A 17,579-nucleotide genomic window follows, 5' to 3' on the forward strand; every position below is an offset into this window, starting at 1 on the left:
CTTTGCTGATTGACTTAAGGTTTAAAAAACTTTCATGACCCCAGATATCAAAAGTGCATTGAAGAGGACCAGGACCAATTTACCCTGAGGCCTGTCTCTGTGAAGAAGACCTACAGCAGCTTCTACATGTTTGGCACAGGTCAAGAGGCATGACAAAAGAACTCAGTTCCCTTCCCTTCTAGTGCTAATCCAAGGGCAGACAAGATTAATAATTGTGGTTGCAGGAGCTTAAAGGCAAACAAACACACACCCGGTTCCACAGACATTGAGGGCAGCTTTTTGAACTGTAGAAGCTCTGCTCAATGCGAATGTGGGAGAAGCCATGTGGGAGCATAAATAAACATGACAGTATGAAATGAAGGCTAGATAACTCAGCACCAGCCAGTATGCACTGCCTTTCATGGGCAAAAAATCACACATCAAGAAGATCTCCATGGCATGGAGAAGCATGATCTCAGAAAGAAAGTCACACAAGAAAATCAAATTTTCATGTCTTTATTCCTTCTTTAACAAAGAAAATGCAGACAGTATTCAATTGAATGTACAAAACGATGTCCAAGTACTGAACCACGATTTAGGTTAGAGGCATCTTTAAGTGAACAGCTAAATCTTCACTCCCACTTAACCCAGCTGAGTAATGTTTAATCACCATCATGTGAATCTGCAGAGATGCATTCCAAAATTCTGAACACTTCACTAAAAAGATCAAAACAGGCAGACACAAGTTTACAGCATGAAAGAGCATTCTGCTCTCTCCAAAAATATGTCCACTTTCCCAGAGAAATCAGACCATGAACACTATATAATTACAGTGTTGTATTTAAACTGAACATATGGCAACTAGGACATTTGTCTCTGGGAACTTTGGTCTGTTTCCACAGACTAAGGAATGGCATCCTTATTTTGTAAATTCATGGCGACATTATTTACATTTACTCACATAATTAAATGACAAACAACTGGAACCTGCCAGTGGCACAGATAGTCATGATAAATGTGAAGCATCATATATGCTGCACACAGACACTCCCTTCCCAGTGGGTTGTCGTCACAGTCAGTGCTGGATCTTGCCACGGGCAAACTCCTCAGCCCACTGGAGGGCCTCTGAGATGTCCTGGGTGCTTCCTGTGCCCTTTGCCACAATGGCAGAGCCCCCTGCATTCCCCCCCAGATGGCTGCAGACGGCCAGGGCCCAGTCGCTGGCAGAGAGGAAGCTGCAACCCTGCAAGGGCAACGGAGGGAGAAGGAATTATGACTTCCTGTTTCCATTTGCTACTGATGTTCCGTTGTCTGTCTGTCTCTAAACATCCTCCAGTTGCTTCCATCAGGTCCTTGAGATTTGTAATTTAGTAAGCCTCCCATAAAGGTCTCCAACTTTTAAGGGCCTTTAAGGGAGTTACTGTTAATATGGGCAATCTAATACACAGATAATCTGGAGTGTGTGCAATTAAACGCAATCCGTTTCATTAATACTACTACAACCACCACTTCCATTATTACTGTTATCGCTACAAATTAATAAAAAGCCCTGGACAGTTGAAAAACAAACTAGCAGAACTTCCACAACGAAGAGAAAATATTTTTTTATGTAAGTCAAAGACTGGTGTAGGCAGTTCCAACACTTAATGTAATAGGCAGTTCTAATGTTTAATGGAATAGGTAGTACTAATGCTTAATGGAATTGGCAGTACCAACGCTTAATGGCTGGAGTCCTCTAAATTGGTTCAACAATGTAAAGCAATTTAAAAAAGTAAATTCATGTATAATGAATGACTTCAACTTTACAATGAGGAGCTGGAGCAGAATTGAATCCAGCAGACCCGGTGCAATCCACAAACCCCCCTGGTCCCATGCCTGTCCCTCTGGAGCTCCCTAGTGTTTTACCTTTGGCACCTGACAGGCGCACAGGACCTTCCCTGACTGTTGGTGGGACAGGAGCATGACCAGCGCTCCAGGGGCCTTGTCACTGTACTGGTTCACCACCTTCATAACCACCTGTGGAGACCAGAACAAGGGTGTTAACCACTAAACTAGAATGGGCCCAGTTTAAAAGAGACAGCTTTATCAATAGATGTTCAAGATGAAGTCCGCACCGATATGGAGTCTGCGTCCACTGTGTCCACAACCAAAGATGATTTATTGTGTTTTTCCCACAGTGTCTGGGCTTTCTTGCCAGCCTGAAAAGAATAAAAAGTCAACACCAAATGTCACTATGGACTTGCTCACAAGCAGGCAATCATTGTTTCCTCTAAAATCACAATGCCCTAATATTGTCAAATACTGTGTTGATGGGTGAAAAGCATGTGATTAGACTGTCAGTGTCAGATTTTCCAATATGAAGACGTGAGAGGAATCGCATTTTCCACTGAACACAGTGTGTACACATGTTTAGTACACAACCTTTGTTTAAGTCTGGACTAATTTTGAACTGCAAACTCCTACACTCCAGGGAGTACAATGAGCAAAAGGGAACTGTACAGTCACCATTTCCTTTGGGAGAAACAAACTGTGGTGTTGTGGGCTGTACCTCTGCGGTCTCCAGCTTCCTGATGGCAGTGTTGGTGGTCCTCTGCAGAGCTTTGAGCTGCTGCTGGAGCTTCCTCCGCTCCCACTGGGGCATGGCCGTGCTGTCCACCGCCTGAAACATAACATATAGGCATAAATCCATGTAGTCCTGGAGGGCCACAGTCCTGCAGGTTTTTCAGCTCTTCATTAACAAATAACATTCTCAGGATTGGGAGGGGATGCTAAACTGGCTCAGTCAAGCCCAATGAATTGGGTGGTTGAGGGTCCGGCTGATACAAAAAGCAGCAGGCGCTGTGGTGGTCTAGGACCACAACTAAGTAGTTCCGCAACGGTGGACTGATGTTAAAATTACAAAATCACCCAGTTACTGATGGACTTTCAAAGGTGTTTAACTGCTTCTACAGATCAATAGAAGTGGTAAATCCCCAGTGATTGACTAGTCTTTATCAAAATAGCACCCACAGCCACAGCTTGTGCACTCTCTCAATCAATTTGAATTGTGTATGGCAGTAGATAGTAGTGCTCAAATGAGGGTGTAGGGTGCAGGGTGCAATTAGGGGTTCTTGGTGTGAGGGTAAGTGGGGTCTTTACATACATCAGTCAGCAAGCCCACTTCTTTGGACAGCCTCTGTGTGGTGGAGATGGACATGTCTGCAGACGCCACCCGTGCAGACATAGCCTCTACTTCCTGGACCAAGATGTGCCCTGCCTCTCGCGCCTGCAGATCAGGAAGAGCATCACCACAGAGCACTACCCACCCAGCACAAAACATTCCATCGATGTTGGCAAAAATGTTGTAGCAGCTTCTACACCTTGCAGCAATTTCACAGAGACGTACAAACAATATGCAGACATACAGCGAACACCTTGAGCTACTGTCATTCATTAACACTTAAATGAAAATATTTAAAGGGACTTAGACTACATGATACTCAAATTCCCAGACAGCATAAAATTGATGTTTACACCAACCCCCATTAACACAGCAACTGCAGCAAAACCACAGCAACAAACATTGACATAACCAATATATTACAGCATTATCAAATAAAGGGGGCCGCGTGTTTTCAAGGAGGAGTTCAGCTGGCCAGCACCGCACTATGTCTGTAACAGGACGTTACCAAATTGGACTTTGCAATTCCCTGCCCTCACCTTCCTGGCTTCCTCTCCTGTGACAGCTACAATCCGGCTCATTCCCTTCACCATCTGCCTCTCAGAGACAATGACAAAGTCCTGGATCTCTCCTGTTCTTAGCAAGTGCCTGAAATCACACAAAATCAGGGTTGCAGGATGCCAGTCGCATGCTCCAGCTTTCGGTATGGAAGTGCTTGGGAAGTAAATACCTTTCCTGAAAACATCTAAAAATCACAGACATCCGTTATTGTTTAGATACTCAGCACAAAAGCAAGGAGGACCAGGCGCTCCACCTCTTCGTTCAAAGCCACTGTGCACAACCGCTACTCGATACTCTCCACACTAATAACCATGCATTTTCATAAACATTCAAAGAGCTATTGCTATTGACAAATCAGCAATTTTACACTGGATAATGCAAAACATGCAGAATTTTAATTGGATAATTTCCACATTCAGACATCTCATCGAAATTGATCGATTTATTGATTCTGTGCTTTTATTAGCGGCCTTACGTTCCACAGCAGAGCTCCACAGATGTCGGCCTGCTGGTGGGGGAACTGAGAAGATCAGAGACAGGCACTCCCACAGACACCACCCTCACTGGGTCAGGGTACACCTGCAACACACAGACAGCATCAGGCCATGCTAAGTCACATCTTATCCCTTTCCGAAAGGCAGGCCAATTCAATTACATTGAGCCTATTCCATTATGCAATGACCTGTGTGTCACACAATCTGTGAGCTTTTGAAGGGAACACTTCGGAATTAAATTTGTCTGACACTGCACATAATGATATTGTTTGCCCCTTTTACCTCTTTTTTGTATGTATTTGCTGTTATTGGTTTATTTAAATGTTCATTTTCTTTCACTTGGACAAATGAACAGCTGTAAACTGTGACTAGCACATTACGAAAAGGCAGGTCTAGATAGGCCTTTACCTCATCTACTGTTCTCAATCCCTGTATCCCTCTGGCCAAGGTCAGAGGCAGTTCCTGGGTGTGAACAAGCTCATCTTTGGTGATGATGTCCTGTATTGTCTTTTCAATGTCTTGAAGTTGCTGAATACTCAATGTCCCCTGGAGACAAGAAACAGACATTTCAGTGACAACAACTTAACCTGAAATGCTCACATCTTCACACCATGGTCTTATCTGTCTGGATGACTTGCCAAGCTAAACACATTTACACTTCATGTCATATTATGATACTGTAGCCTTGTGAGGCAATACAACCCACCTGCTTTCAGTTTTGTCTTTAACGTTTACATATTAAAAATAACAAGTGCCAAATAACCTTTTTCTGTTGTTACCGCAACACAAGTCTTCAATCTAAGCAACCACTGAAGTCATGTTAAAGTAAACTTTTAAATTTGTTCTTGGAAATTTTAGCACTGAACAGCCATAAACATTACAATATTACTACACTATGGTGAGAACATCATGTCTCTGTTAAGTGATATAGCAGGATACCCTTACTCAACATTCCCTGTGAAGGGCTTCATGAGAAAATGTAGAATGTGAGAGAATTTGGGGTGGCTGTGTGGGCCTTGCTTTACCTTGATACTAAAGTCAAAGCGCAAGCGGTCGGGGGAGACGTGGGACCCCCTCTGCTCCACCCCGTCGCCAAGCAGCTGCCTGAGAGAAAAGTTGAGGACGTGTGTGGCGGTGTGTTTCACCATGCAGGCCAGCCTCTGGGCCTGTGACATGACAGGGGACAGAATCACACCCAGCAGATAAATGACTACTAGCACAGCACTTAAAGTACTTACTATCACAACAGACTTACAGCACAGTAATACACAAAGCTGTGAATTATTCAATCGTGCTGGATGAAAATATATGAAAGCAGCAGCTCAGATGACATTGTGACCATGATGTGGAAGGCTGTACCTCATCCACAAAGAGCTCGACCTGGTCACCCTTCCTCAGGGCCTCAGCAGCGGTGACCTGATGGACCACGTACCCTCCCATCAGCTGCACCGCCTCAACAGGGAACAGGACGTCCTGAAGAAAAGAGTGTGTTGCAACATTACCATAGCGCCCTACAATCCCATGTTGAGACAGGTGGGTATGGCGGGTGCGGAAATGACCGCCGCCCAGGACAGGACGGCACGTGACAGTTGCAGGCAGATACCTGCAGTCCATCCCGGATGAAGTAGCCCTGGTCGTGTGCCTGTCCTCCCTGCTCGGCATAGAAACAGGTCTGGTCCAGGACCACCCCACACTTTTGGCCCTCCTGCACCTCCGGCACCAGGGCCTGACCGTAGTACAGGGCCTGCACCGTAGCCCTGCAGGGGGGGAACACTGAGAGAGGAGACCAGCCTAGGATCAGGACCATGGAGGGCACAGTAACACCCTGTCTCACATGGTCATATATGGTCACACATTGTCACACTTCCTGATGTTAGTGGTTTAGCACTGATTTGCATAAATTTGGCACCTGGCTTTCATTCCCAGGTTTACAGGTGCAGTAATCTGTGAAAATCCTGACAGTCATACCCACTTTTGTGGTCTGATAGTTGATTGACTGTTAAAGCTGAACTTCAGTGAATGAAATAATTTCTTTTATCATTTGTAATAAATACTTCTGATTAAACATCGAGGCCAAAGACTGATATTACACATCTATGACATTTTCAATTTAGGTTAAAAAAATGAGTTATTCACACTGATTCAAATCTCCCACTGGTCTACCAGGCTGCGCACAGATCATAATACACTGAGAGTGATAACAAGATGTCACCATATTTCCCATCCTGCCCCAGGCTGTAGTGGTATTTTGGGGAGTCGTCTGTATGAGGGACTCCCACCCTCTGAAGCTCTGAGAGGCTATGCACATCCAGGTCCATGCAGCTCTGCTTGTCAACAACAGGGCCTTGCGCCTTCAGCTGTGGGTGAGCAAAGAATGTTAATGTTGTTCATTCTCACGGTTTCAGGCTTCAGACTTTGACAGACAACTTGCAGTGGCACAAAAAGCATACTAACCTGTTCGTTTTCTAAAGCCAACGTCTGTATGGTTTCTGTATCCATAGCCACACCTCTCTCCTCCAGCATTAAGCCAATAAGATCCAGGGGAAAGCCGAGGTTGCAATGTAGGGACCAGGCCACAGATCCTGACAGGAAGCAGAGGGATGGCAGTGGCTGGGGTGGCTAACACTGGTTCAGCACAGGTCTATCCTAGTCTGTACAAATATTACTCTCCATGATACTATGATCCAATATATCCATATCTGAATTTGTATTGTATGTCACTCTGAACAAGGGCATCTACTAAATGACATTAATAACTCCTTGTAGGATTTGTATTCAACAAACTTCTGCCTGCACGCAAGAGGACTTTTCATAGCATTCATGTACTATTGTAGCATAAAAGTATAAGGTTTCCATACAGAACAATCCTTCACAATAATTTGCAAATTACTGTAGCTACAATATGTAACATACAGTAAGTGGATCCTACAGACTAACATGACAAAATATAGAACCACTTATATTGAAAATGAGTGAGAAATACTGTGTCTGTTTTACATATTAGGTAATAATGTCACTATTTAATGATACTATAAAAACATCCACAGTAAGTCCAACCAAAAGTTAAAGCAACTGAGTTTTTCCTGATTTAGCCCTTTCAATCGCAGCTACAATTTTGTTACAACTCAGCTGAAATTTTCAGCGCTTGCATGCTGAAACTGTATACTGGCTCGGGACATTAGATCATGAAGAGTGTGCTTGCAAGGTGACTAAGATTCCTCTGGCTTGAGCCTGGAAATTTACACCAGGAATAGGTTTTATACCAGGCTCCACAAGCCTAGCTGATTAGACAGATTGCCAACCAATGAAAAATGACAACTCAGGATAAAGAACCTGTTTTTCAGAACAACATTTCACAGTGTCAGGTACATTTCCAAGTTTACTGGCTTTCATTTTTAACAATGAGGGCTAAGCACTGTACATCAAGAAAGCTTCTCAGTCAGCAGTGTCTTACCTGGGAAAACTTTGCTGCCGTCCATTTTCTGAAGTGTTCTCTCAATCACGCGACGCCCCTGCTTCAAAGAGGACAGGAACTGGGCCTCGTTGTCATTGATAATATCCATGATCTAGAAAAACAAACAACTTGATACCTTGCCTTAATTGCACAGTTTTATCACAGTTTTCAGAAATATTGTCAAATGCGTTCATATTGTGCCATTATTAATGCTCACTCTATCAGTTTCTTTGTGCAGCTCAGGATAGGCGTCACCCTGTGAAAAAGAGCACACAAGGCACTTGATCATTAATAAAGACCGACAGACACTGTGGTGAGCTCTAAACATCACCTATACCTTTTCATTTCTCTGACAGAGTTTTAGGGTATGAGTCAGACATCAGGTCACCAGTACAGTACCATGACAGTTAGAGGTCATTTACCCAGAGCTGAACAACACTGAGTAAATTAATCGAGTATCTCAAGGCACCTTCTGACTGAGTGATGAAGCTCACCAGTATGTATGCCACAGTGGGAACCAGGCTCGCCAGCATCCCAGGGGGGGCCTTCAGCACCTCTGTGGAGAAGCGTACCGCCCGTCTAAGGATACGCCGCAGCACCAGCCTACAATAAACACATGCACGCAGAAACACAGTCGCACGTGTGAAAATAGAAATGCACAAACACACGAGCACACAAACCCACAGAGTCAAACCCACTGCTCCTCCTACCCACTGACACACTGAAAAATCCTCCTGAGCAGCAGCTGCCTGCAGCCCAGCACATGCGTTGCCTTTTTGTGGATTAGATACTGAAGGCGTGCTGTGCCGCTTAAAGGAAGAGCAGACTCACTCAGCTCCCGACATGCCAGGGTACACCCCATCAGCAATGCAGACTGACAGGGTGCGGATGTGGTCAGCAATGACACGGTATGCCATGTCCACACTACCCTTGTCAGCCTCTCCGGTTTGACCACGGTACTCTGGGCATTGGGACCGCTGAGGCAGAAACAGTAGCCATGTTTAGTATTTATCACACAATGCAAATGTGTTGTATGGCCAGTTCTCAATTAACTGTCTATGTAAGGATTTTGCTTATCGAATACTTATGTTTTCATGGCAGAATCTTTTTGTCTCTTTACTATTACAAGGTTCGTTGAAAACTGCAATTGTTATGAATAAAATAATCTACATGAGTGGGAACACCAAGGGACTTCTAATTTATAAACCTGGTAACATGGAAAGGTAAACAGAAGAACAAGAAAAAAATCTAACAGAAATTGTAGAGAACAGTAGCAGAGGATGCAAGACAGACTACGGCAAGAGCAAAGTAGTACCTGGTGAATGGCAGAAATGAGTGGTGTAAAGAGGTCAGTGTCATAGTTAGAGCGCTGACCCTGCAGTATGGTCACTAGGCGCTCCAGACCCATCCCTGTATCCACACTCAACTGGGGGAGAGGGCGTAGGCTGCCATCCGGCTCCCTGGGAAAACCAGCCACATAGGGTAAATACAGCCTCACATAACGCACTGAAAGACAGAGTCATGCAAGCATCAAGCCATCCAACAACTGGGACAACTGTGCATGGGAGGAGGAACAAACCAAATGAAAAATCCTAGTTCATCATCCCTGATCCAGGCCTCCATGAGCTAGTTTTGTACCTGTTGTACTGCATGAAAACCAGGTTCCAGATCTCCACCACGTCCGGACTGTCACTGTTCACCAGGGTGGCTGCATTCCTCAGCCCAACATGGTCGTAGTGGATCTCCGTGCAAGGGCCACATGGCCCCGTGTCCCCCATCTCCCAAAAATTGTCCTTCATCCCAAATGGCAGGATGTGATCAGGCTGGACCCTGCAGGTTGTGCAGTGAAAGGACAGGACAACAACCAAAACAGAGGTCCATCATGCAGCTCAGCAACATCTTTATCGAGCACAAGGAAGTGCCTTCATGTCTATAGTCACTTCCCTGTGCGCTCAAAATTAGACATGTCTTGGTACATTTGGACATTTGAACATGCTTGCTGACATACCCAATGCTCAGCCAAATCTCACGGGTTTCCTCATCCGCTGCCAGTCCCAGTGTCTTGTCCCCACCAAAGTAGGACATGTAGAGGTGATCTGGAGGGATTCTGTACACCTCTGTCAGCAGCTGCCAAGCCATGGAGCATGCCTCCTTCTGCAAAATTACAAACACCCAAAGACATCAGTCAGGGGACTGTCACTGGAGGCATAAGTGGGTACGGAAGCTTTGGCACTCCACTATAGTGAAGAGGCTACATTACAACTCCACATGGCAGTGGTAGAAATCTACAGGCAGTCTGCTGAAACACTGGAACCACTGAACCCGGGTGACTAATTGAGGAGCTTTTCCTCTCTACGAAAATAGTCCAGAGACACAAACACATTGGCTATGTTGCAGTACTAAGCACTGCCACACAGTAGCTCATGCTTGTAAAGACGTGAGCTGACTTCTCAAATCAAACTTCTCAAACCCTTTTAGACCAGCTGTTCTTCCCAAAGCGCAGTGCTTAAGAAATCTGGCAAACGATGTGTTTAAAAGGAGTTAACTGTATAATGACAGATGAAAGACTTGACAACCAAAGCAGGAGCTGGAGGAGACTGACCTTGAAGTAGTCACCGAAGGACCAGTTTCCCAGCATTTCGAAGAAAGTGTGATGGTAGACGTCTCGGCCGACGTCCTCTAGGTCATTGTGCTTGCCTCCGGCGCGAACACACTTCTGACTGTTTGCCACCCGCCGGTATTGCGCCATCTCACTGCGCGGGTCCACCGTGCCCAACAGGATGGGCTTGAACTGAGAGGTGACAAAATCCAGACCTGATGTTCTAAACATCTGAGTAAGCCATGCAACATGTTACACCACTGTCTCGCCCTGGTGAGCCACTGTGTGCGCTGTTCTGTGTTTATCCAAAATTAATTAGCTATGATGCAGTTTGTCGTTTAAACCTTATCGGGAGTTTATGTCACTTGAGAGTTATCTACTCAGTATTCAGAAATATGAAGTCAGGGGATTAGCACTACTAATTTTTAACATCTACCCTTCAAACAAATTTAGAGAAAAGACAACTTACTGTTTAATTGTCGTAAGTAATGCAAGAATAAATTAATGAATGCAATATGTTTTACATGGTCACAAATTAAGAAAAATACATGTATAAATGCCACTAGTTGAAAAAAATTACCATGTACTAGTTAAGATAAAGGGTATAAAAATTGACATTATTATACGATATATTTCCAGTCATCTAAAAAGCATACTGTAATGAAATTTAAAATTAAATATTTACACCACTAGATCAAGTGCTGTGGTAAGGGAGACACCTGGTGGACCTCCGAGAGAATGCATGTCCTGAAACAGCTTAGGCAAAGCTGACAAGACTACAATATTGGACCGAACAGGAACGATACATTGTAATGCACGCATCTAATAGATACTCTAGGACAGAGGATACCAGTAAACGCCGTGCTCTGTAATTACTGCTCCAGAGGCGTGTTCTATAAAACGAGCGATAATGTATAAAAGCAGCTGGCTTGCAGAACTTCAGCTAAATTAGCCGTTTTTGCGATCTGAACATACATATTTCTATTACATTTACAAAAGACAAACAGGGATAACATAGAAATCTGCGACACGGCATACTTCTATTATACAAACAATCAGCCTAGGAATTTTACATTGAGCTGGCTCATACAAAAAACTGTATTCCATATTTGTGCTGTGCAGTAGGGTCCTCCCCAGTTTACTCGTTGTGAAAGTGGGGCCGTGGAGTGAAAGTATCTTCGTAATAGTTACTGTGTTAGTAATTATATACCTATATAACAACTGTTGGATCAGTGCTTACTGTTGGTAGCTAGGCAGCCTAGGCAGTCTGTACTGGAAGCCCTGTCATAGATAAACAAGCTGGGGTTGATATGGGCAGTTCCATCTAAAAACCGGCACACATTAAGTCGTTGACAGTCGGCTGTCAGTTGCTACCAATCTGCACCTGGTTCATGCCTGCATTGACGAACAGGAGGCTCGGGTCTCCTCTCGGTCGCACAGGAGAAGATGAGACGAGCTTGTGGTGATGTTGCTCCTTGAAAAACTCCGTAAACATGTGTCGCACTCTCTTTGATGTGAATTCTGTACTTATCGTGGAGGAAAATGCTACACGCTGCCTTAAACGTGTCGCCAAAATAAAACATTTCAGGTTTAAAAGAACACTGTTGCATGTTTTGGGAATCCTTACGAAGGCAGCCATATTGGAGGCTGGCAGAGTCGGATAGAGTCAAGGTCAAAGGTAAAAGCTTTTCTGCGGTTATGTCACGTGGCCAGGCAACTAAAACTAATACACTTAATTGAAATGTATATGCCAAATTATGCAGTTTATACATTTTCTGCACATTCATTTGCAGTGAAACTGACGATGAGTCGTGGTTAATTGATGTACGTAAATATTTATCCGAATTATACTAACTGTAATATATAATACGAACAAAACCGAAAACCCGTGGTACGGCAATAAAATGGAATGTATTAATTCTTTGTATGATATCGATCATGTCATGGCCATGATTTCACAGATTGTGGTACATCAATGCAGGGACTGAATTCAGTATGCATTCACATTGTTCGTAAACAATTGTTTCACATTGTTCGTGATTCCATTAGAGGTGGTGATGTCTATGGTGGATATTTAGGACCCGAGCTCTAGGTTTTGTTTATTTTAGTTTAAAACCATACTGACTATGGTGACGTATTATGGTTTAACTATTTGTCGATTTTTTTAGCAAACATTTCAAGCCCAATTTGATCTAATGAATAAGTTCGACTCGATGTGCTTAAATCGCACTTCTCAACAGACTTACCTGGAAGTCATTTTGGAAAATGGCTGCGATGAAAAAAGAAGTGTAGCAAAGCGGTAGATAAAGAATCTTCCTTAAGACATCCTCTGTGCAAGTAATGTAATGCTCGTATGCAAATTTTTGGGATGAACAGCCATACATTGGATGAGAATGTGTTTATTGTTAGCATGAAAACGCTGCGATTCTGCTTAAATGTTTGCGTTTTTAAATATGCTTTTGTCGTCTGTATGGCGTGTCCTCTGTATCACCAGTTTCACACACTCTCTTTGTAACAATTATGTTTACACCAAAAGAATACAAGACTGCTTTTCCCCTCTAGATTTAATGTTTATGTGCATGTTAAAAATGAGACAGGCTCCAGTTCCCTGATGTGATGTCAGACCCTCCAAAGGGAAGTGTGGCACTGGAACGTTCTTGGAGCCCAGCCCCATGTGCTAACAAAGTGTGGTGTAGCCTCTGCCCCAGACTCAAGAAACACCCCCGTGCCTCAGAGATGACAGTGGAGCAGAGGGCTCCCGGGGTCTGTTCTGACGGTCTCTCATCACGGTTAATGTCATTTCGGTCGCTATCAAAGTTCAGATATAAGTGCAATGACTACATTGGAAACATCTCAGCTCTTTATTAATAGACTTTATTGATATTTGTACAACAATCGATCAGGCAATCAAGCAATCAATTGATTAATCACAGAATGATTCACAAGGCCTTCAGTGAATGTTTAAAGTTTCTTTATCTGAAAGCTTGCGATCTTTCTCCTGTCTTCCTCCAGGACTTTCTCAGGTGGATGGAAAGGGCACAATGAATATTTCATCTTGGCCCAAGACTGGCACTCACAAAACAATTAGTCATGTACTTCCTACCAATCAGTCCTGAGCTTGATATCCTGAGATGCATCCTGTGGTGAGACAAAGGTCAGTCAGCACAAGACATGACGAGTGAAGCCACTCTAAGAATTACAGGGACAGTGAGTGTAGTAGCAGCATGCATTCTGTACTCTGTGTTTAAACTTTACATACAGAGTACATGATGAACATTAAACTCCGCTAATAAGAATCACTGAAAACAATTGATTTTTATACAAGGACTTATTGGGCGCTCAGCTTACATGAATAAACTACTATAAGAATCACTGGCTGGGCTTCCTCACCTAGGTCTGGGCTAGGGGACAGGATTTGCTTCTGCTGCTCCTCAACTGTCTGGTTGCTTTTCTCATTGTTGTTTAGCAGTTCTTCTGCAGCGACAACCTCTTTTAGCCAAACTTCTTCCATGAATGCCTTTACCTTCTGTGCAATTTCTTCTTTCTCACGGTGCTATAGATTAGACATGGAGAGGCAATTTTCAGTTCTTTTGAGTCTGTGAATACGGTTTAAAGAATAAAGTCTAGTGAGCGCAGTAAAATGAGTCACAGTATACTGTACTTTTTTGGCATACAGGAGATAAAGAGATGTACAAAGTTTTCCAGGTTATGGTTAACTGAAAATATAAATTATTGCAAGGAAAAGAGTACTAGTCTTGGCATTCAGTGCAAAAGTCATAATTCTGAATAAAATTCTGAAACTGAGATGTACCCACACCAAAATGTTAGGTATAACTGATGTTGCTTTTTTAATGACAATTTTGCAATACATAAAATTCCAAAAATGTAATGTAATGAGTCTGAACCAATGCAGAAAGCCATGATAATGGATGGCATTTTATTTGAAAGTCACATATCTTGAGTGAAGAATTTTTCTGCACCATCCTCAAACCGAGCATTTACCACATTTCATGGTAAACCACCAGCGTAGCAAGTTGCCCATCATATTCATGTTCTACTGGCCTACTGCTCATTTCAGCTTCTCACCTTCCACTCCTCATTTAGCTGTTTCAGAGTATCCACCAGTTTTTGTGATTCTATGTACTGCTCTTCGCATTTTTTCATCTAAAATGGACAAGATCAGAAAATATGATTCAAAGGGTTACCAAGACCTACATGTACAGTATAAAAACAACAGCAAAAATCCCATGACAGTAGACAAACTTGTAGGGTAAGAGTAGTATATCCACATTGGATGGACATGCTCACCTTGCTCTTGAACAGCTGCTCAGTCTTCTGCTGTTCATTTTTAATTTCTTTGATGCCCCGCTCGTACCCATTTATTTCCTCCAATACTTTTGCTATCTGGGCACGCCACTCAAGCTCCTCCTGACTCAGTTTTCTGCGACACAGAGAGCACAGGGCTATGTGGGCAACCTGTATGTTATGAGCCCTGTTACCTCATTTATAAAGCTATGTTTGCATGAGGCCCTGGTTTCACTTGACAGGATTAAAACTTGTACTTACTGCTGTATAGCTCTCTCATTCTGCTGGTTGGTCTGTTTCGTAATCTCTGGTGCCAGGTTTATGGTTTTGATCTGGTTCTTTTTCATTTGCATCATCAATGTAGTGTTTAGGGAGGCGTTTTCTCCAGCTAGTCGTTTGCATCTCCTCTGCAGCTGCTTGAGACATTCCTTTTTAAAATATCAAATGATGTCAATACAATTTTTGCATGAACAATAGATCCCATGCAAAAGTCACAATTATTCATTTGTAAACCAAGTTGTACCAATGTGGCAATGTTAGGTGTTTAGCAATGTTGACAATTGGGTTAACCACCTATTTCAGCGTCTCACCCTTAGATCCTTGTTTTCACACAGGTTAGAGGTCACCAATCCTTGTGATTCTTTAAACTGCTTCTCATGTTCTTTAATCTAAGATGGACAAGCACAGGACACATGATTAAGGGTGTTCCTAAAACATACTTATACTAGAGAAAGGCTACCGACACATACCTTTTTATTCAAGTCTGATATCTTCATAAGAATCTCACACTTTTCGTCAATAAGTTGGGAAATTTGTTTGGCAAGCTGCTTTTCTGTCACTGGAACAAAATTGAAATGAACATAAAACCAAACCCTGCCGTTGCTAATATTTTGTACACAGTAATGTGGCATATGTGCATTTAAAAAACTACTAAAATGAACTAAAGTCATCAAAATAATGTAACTTACACAGACTTTTCCTGCTTGTAACCTTATAAACAAAAAAAGGAAAAAGAGAAAAACAGATTCTAGATCATCATGTGCAGGGCAAAGTAATGCAGAGCAGCTTAACTGTGTGAAAAGGTTTTACTACGAGTTTTACTACTACTACAAGCTGCTGTTTCCAATGATTATAAATGAAATGAAAGCTTACAGCGCACATTGTCCTCCAGATGAATGCCAATAACACGAGGACTTTGAAAGATGTTGAGATGACCATGTCCGTGCTGCCAAAGATGGTGCCTAGCTGCCATTCATCAGGAAGGCTAGTGACGACCTAACAACAGCAAAAACAACAAAACAATCAGGGTTGAAGTTAAGAGGCACTGACTCCTTCATTCACTAAAGGTTAAAATCAAATTAACCTTATATAATGAAAGCCTTAAGACACAATGCTCCAAACATAATGAGTAGTTTACGTGGGCACTGACAGTGCTAAAATGATTAAGTATTAGTTTAATGTCAAAATATGTTCAATAAAAATGTTTATTGAAATTCATTATAACCTTTTCACCTCAAGAAAGTACATACATTATAAAAAAGTACTTACCATTTCAGTATATTCTCCCCAAAGCTGTTTTGCAAGAAGGAGAATGCTGCCAAGATCCATTTTGCTGGTCAAGGAAGTATCATCTTTTGATTTGTCTCCATGATGCAATGAAACATTTGCTGAATCCAGGGACACTGGAGATACAGTTTTAGATGTCAAAACATAACAATGTAACAAAATGTGAACTTCCCCGTCCACTGAAGAAAGTCCATCTTCTAGGCAACAGCAGAAAGTAATTACCTGTAGATGGGTGGTCGGCCTCCAGACAAATAGGCACATGATGTTGCACGTCAGCCTCCTGACAGACATGTGCTTTCTTTGTCACAACAGGTTGTTGGCCTGTCTGAATCAAACCACTGAAGCCTCTGTTCTGGCCATTTACTGAATCCGTTTCCTGAAAACCAAAAGAGATACCATATCATAAATCATCAAACCATCTATTTAATATGCACTGAATAAAGTGTCGTAACACTGTGATGTTAATCAATCACTGCCCACTATTGCTAGAAGATGAATAAAACTGAATCTGGTGAAAATTATGAAAGAGAGCTGTCAAGTGAGCAGCCTCCTGTGTGACCCACAAGGACATGTTAATGTGTAACTCTTTCAATGCACGTTTTCTTCACTTACTTGTGTGAACCACGAGGAGATATAGCCTGCACACCTGTGCAGAACTAGGTTTTATTTACAAATTTGATGAAAAGGTATACAGTAATGCATAGAGAGACATTCATGTAGAGTAAAACAACAAAACAGTACAAACTGAGAGAAAATGTGTTTTAATTTACTTAGGGTTTTTTTTGTAATTCAGGGCATTCACCCACATGGTAGACCAGTCTTCATTTGAAATATCACATTTTTGTTGCATGGTTTATTGTGCTTTTCATCAAGCAATTGTATTACTGACCTAAAGAGGTCAGTAAGAGATTCATAATAGGCTGTAACATATCTGAGGTATCATTGAAGTTCATTGTCGGCCCATCAGAATATCAGCAAGCTGTGTGGAAGAATGTACCCTAGAGATAATGAAAGCAGCATTCCTTCCACACAAAATACTGAACTGAATGCACACTTACTCTTCCTGTCCATGCATTTGTCAGCCTTAACACATTTTCAAATTCCAGGAGCTGACCATTTGGTCCAGAGATGTTCTGCGGTCCGAACACGAGGCAAGGAAGCTCTGAGTAAAGGAATGGTACTAATTAGCTGGCTAAAACTGATATCACACTTCTGAGGCCGGCACTTTGTCAAACATAAAACTGTACCTCAGTGTGTCTGCAGGATTCCCAATCAATGATGGCAAAATAGTTATCAATAAAGCTATAACTAATATAAATACACTGAAATGTAAAATACCTAGAACTAGTTTTGATTAGCAGCATATGAGTTGAATGAAGGTAAATCTTGTGTTTAGCTGTGTCTGCATCAGGCTTTACCTTTTGATATTCAGCCAACATCACCAAAGTATAGCTGTGTGTA

General features: G+C 42.5%; 1 protein-coding gene across 1 annotated transcript; it reads right to left on the reverse strand.

Annotated features, from left to right (window-relative positions):
- Nucleotides 1-1,043: 1,043 nt before the first annotated feature.
- On the reverse strand, nt 1,044-11,886 carry aars2 (alanyl-tRNA synthetase 2, mitochondrial (putative)). Its single transcript, XM_036540735.1, has 22 exons — nt 11,632-11,886; nt 10,251-10,439; nt 9,657-9,802; nt 9,287-9,478; nt 8,964-9,108; nt 8,480-8,625; nt 8,143-8,251; nt 7,866-7,904; nt 7,649-7,760; nt 6,649-6,776; nt 6,407-6,551; nt 5,798-5,967; nt 5,554-5,667; nt 5,220-5,360; nt 4,603-4,740; nt 4,176-4,279; nt 3,679-3,787; nt 3,122-3,244; nt 2,528-2,638; nt 2,094-2,177; nt 1,885-1,995; nt 1,044-1,222 (listed from the first exon to the last, which is right to left on the reverse strand). Exons 1-22 carry the CDS (start codon nt 11,884-11,886, stop codon nt 1,055-1,057), a joined length of 2,979 nt encoding a protein of 992 aa, XP_036396628.1. The 3' UTR covers nt 1,044-1,054.
- Nucleotides 11,887-17,579: the final 5,693 nt, after the last annotated feature.

Source organism: Megalops cyprinoides, chromosome 1, assembly GCF_013368585.1.
Source record: "Megalops cyprinoides isolate fMegCyp1 chromosome 1, fMegCyp1.pri, whole genome shotgun sequence".
Lineage (NCBI taxonomy): Eukaryota > Metazoa > Chordata > Actinopteri > Elopiformes > Megalopidae > Megalops > Megalops cyprinoides.

Bases quoted from the DNA above. Each gene is read 5' to 3' on its own strand.
- aars2 (XM_036540735.1), bottom strand. From the start codon at position 11,886: ATGGCTGCCTTCGTAAGGATTCCCAAAACATGCAACAGTGTTCTTTTA. The intron at 7,905-8,142 runs GTGAGCTTCATC...TCTTTTTCACAG, and splicing joins CCACTGTGGCATACATACTG to GGTGACGCCTATCCTGAGCT. The intron at 1,223-1,884 runs GTAAAACACTAG...TTGCCCTTGCAG, and splicing joins GCGCCTGTCAGGTGCCAAAG to GGTTGCAGCTTCCTCTCTGC.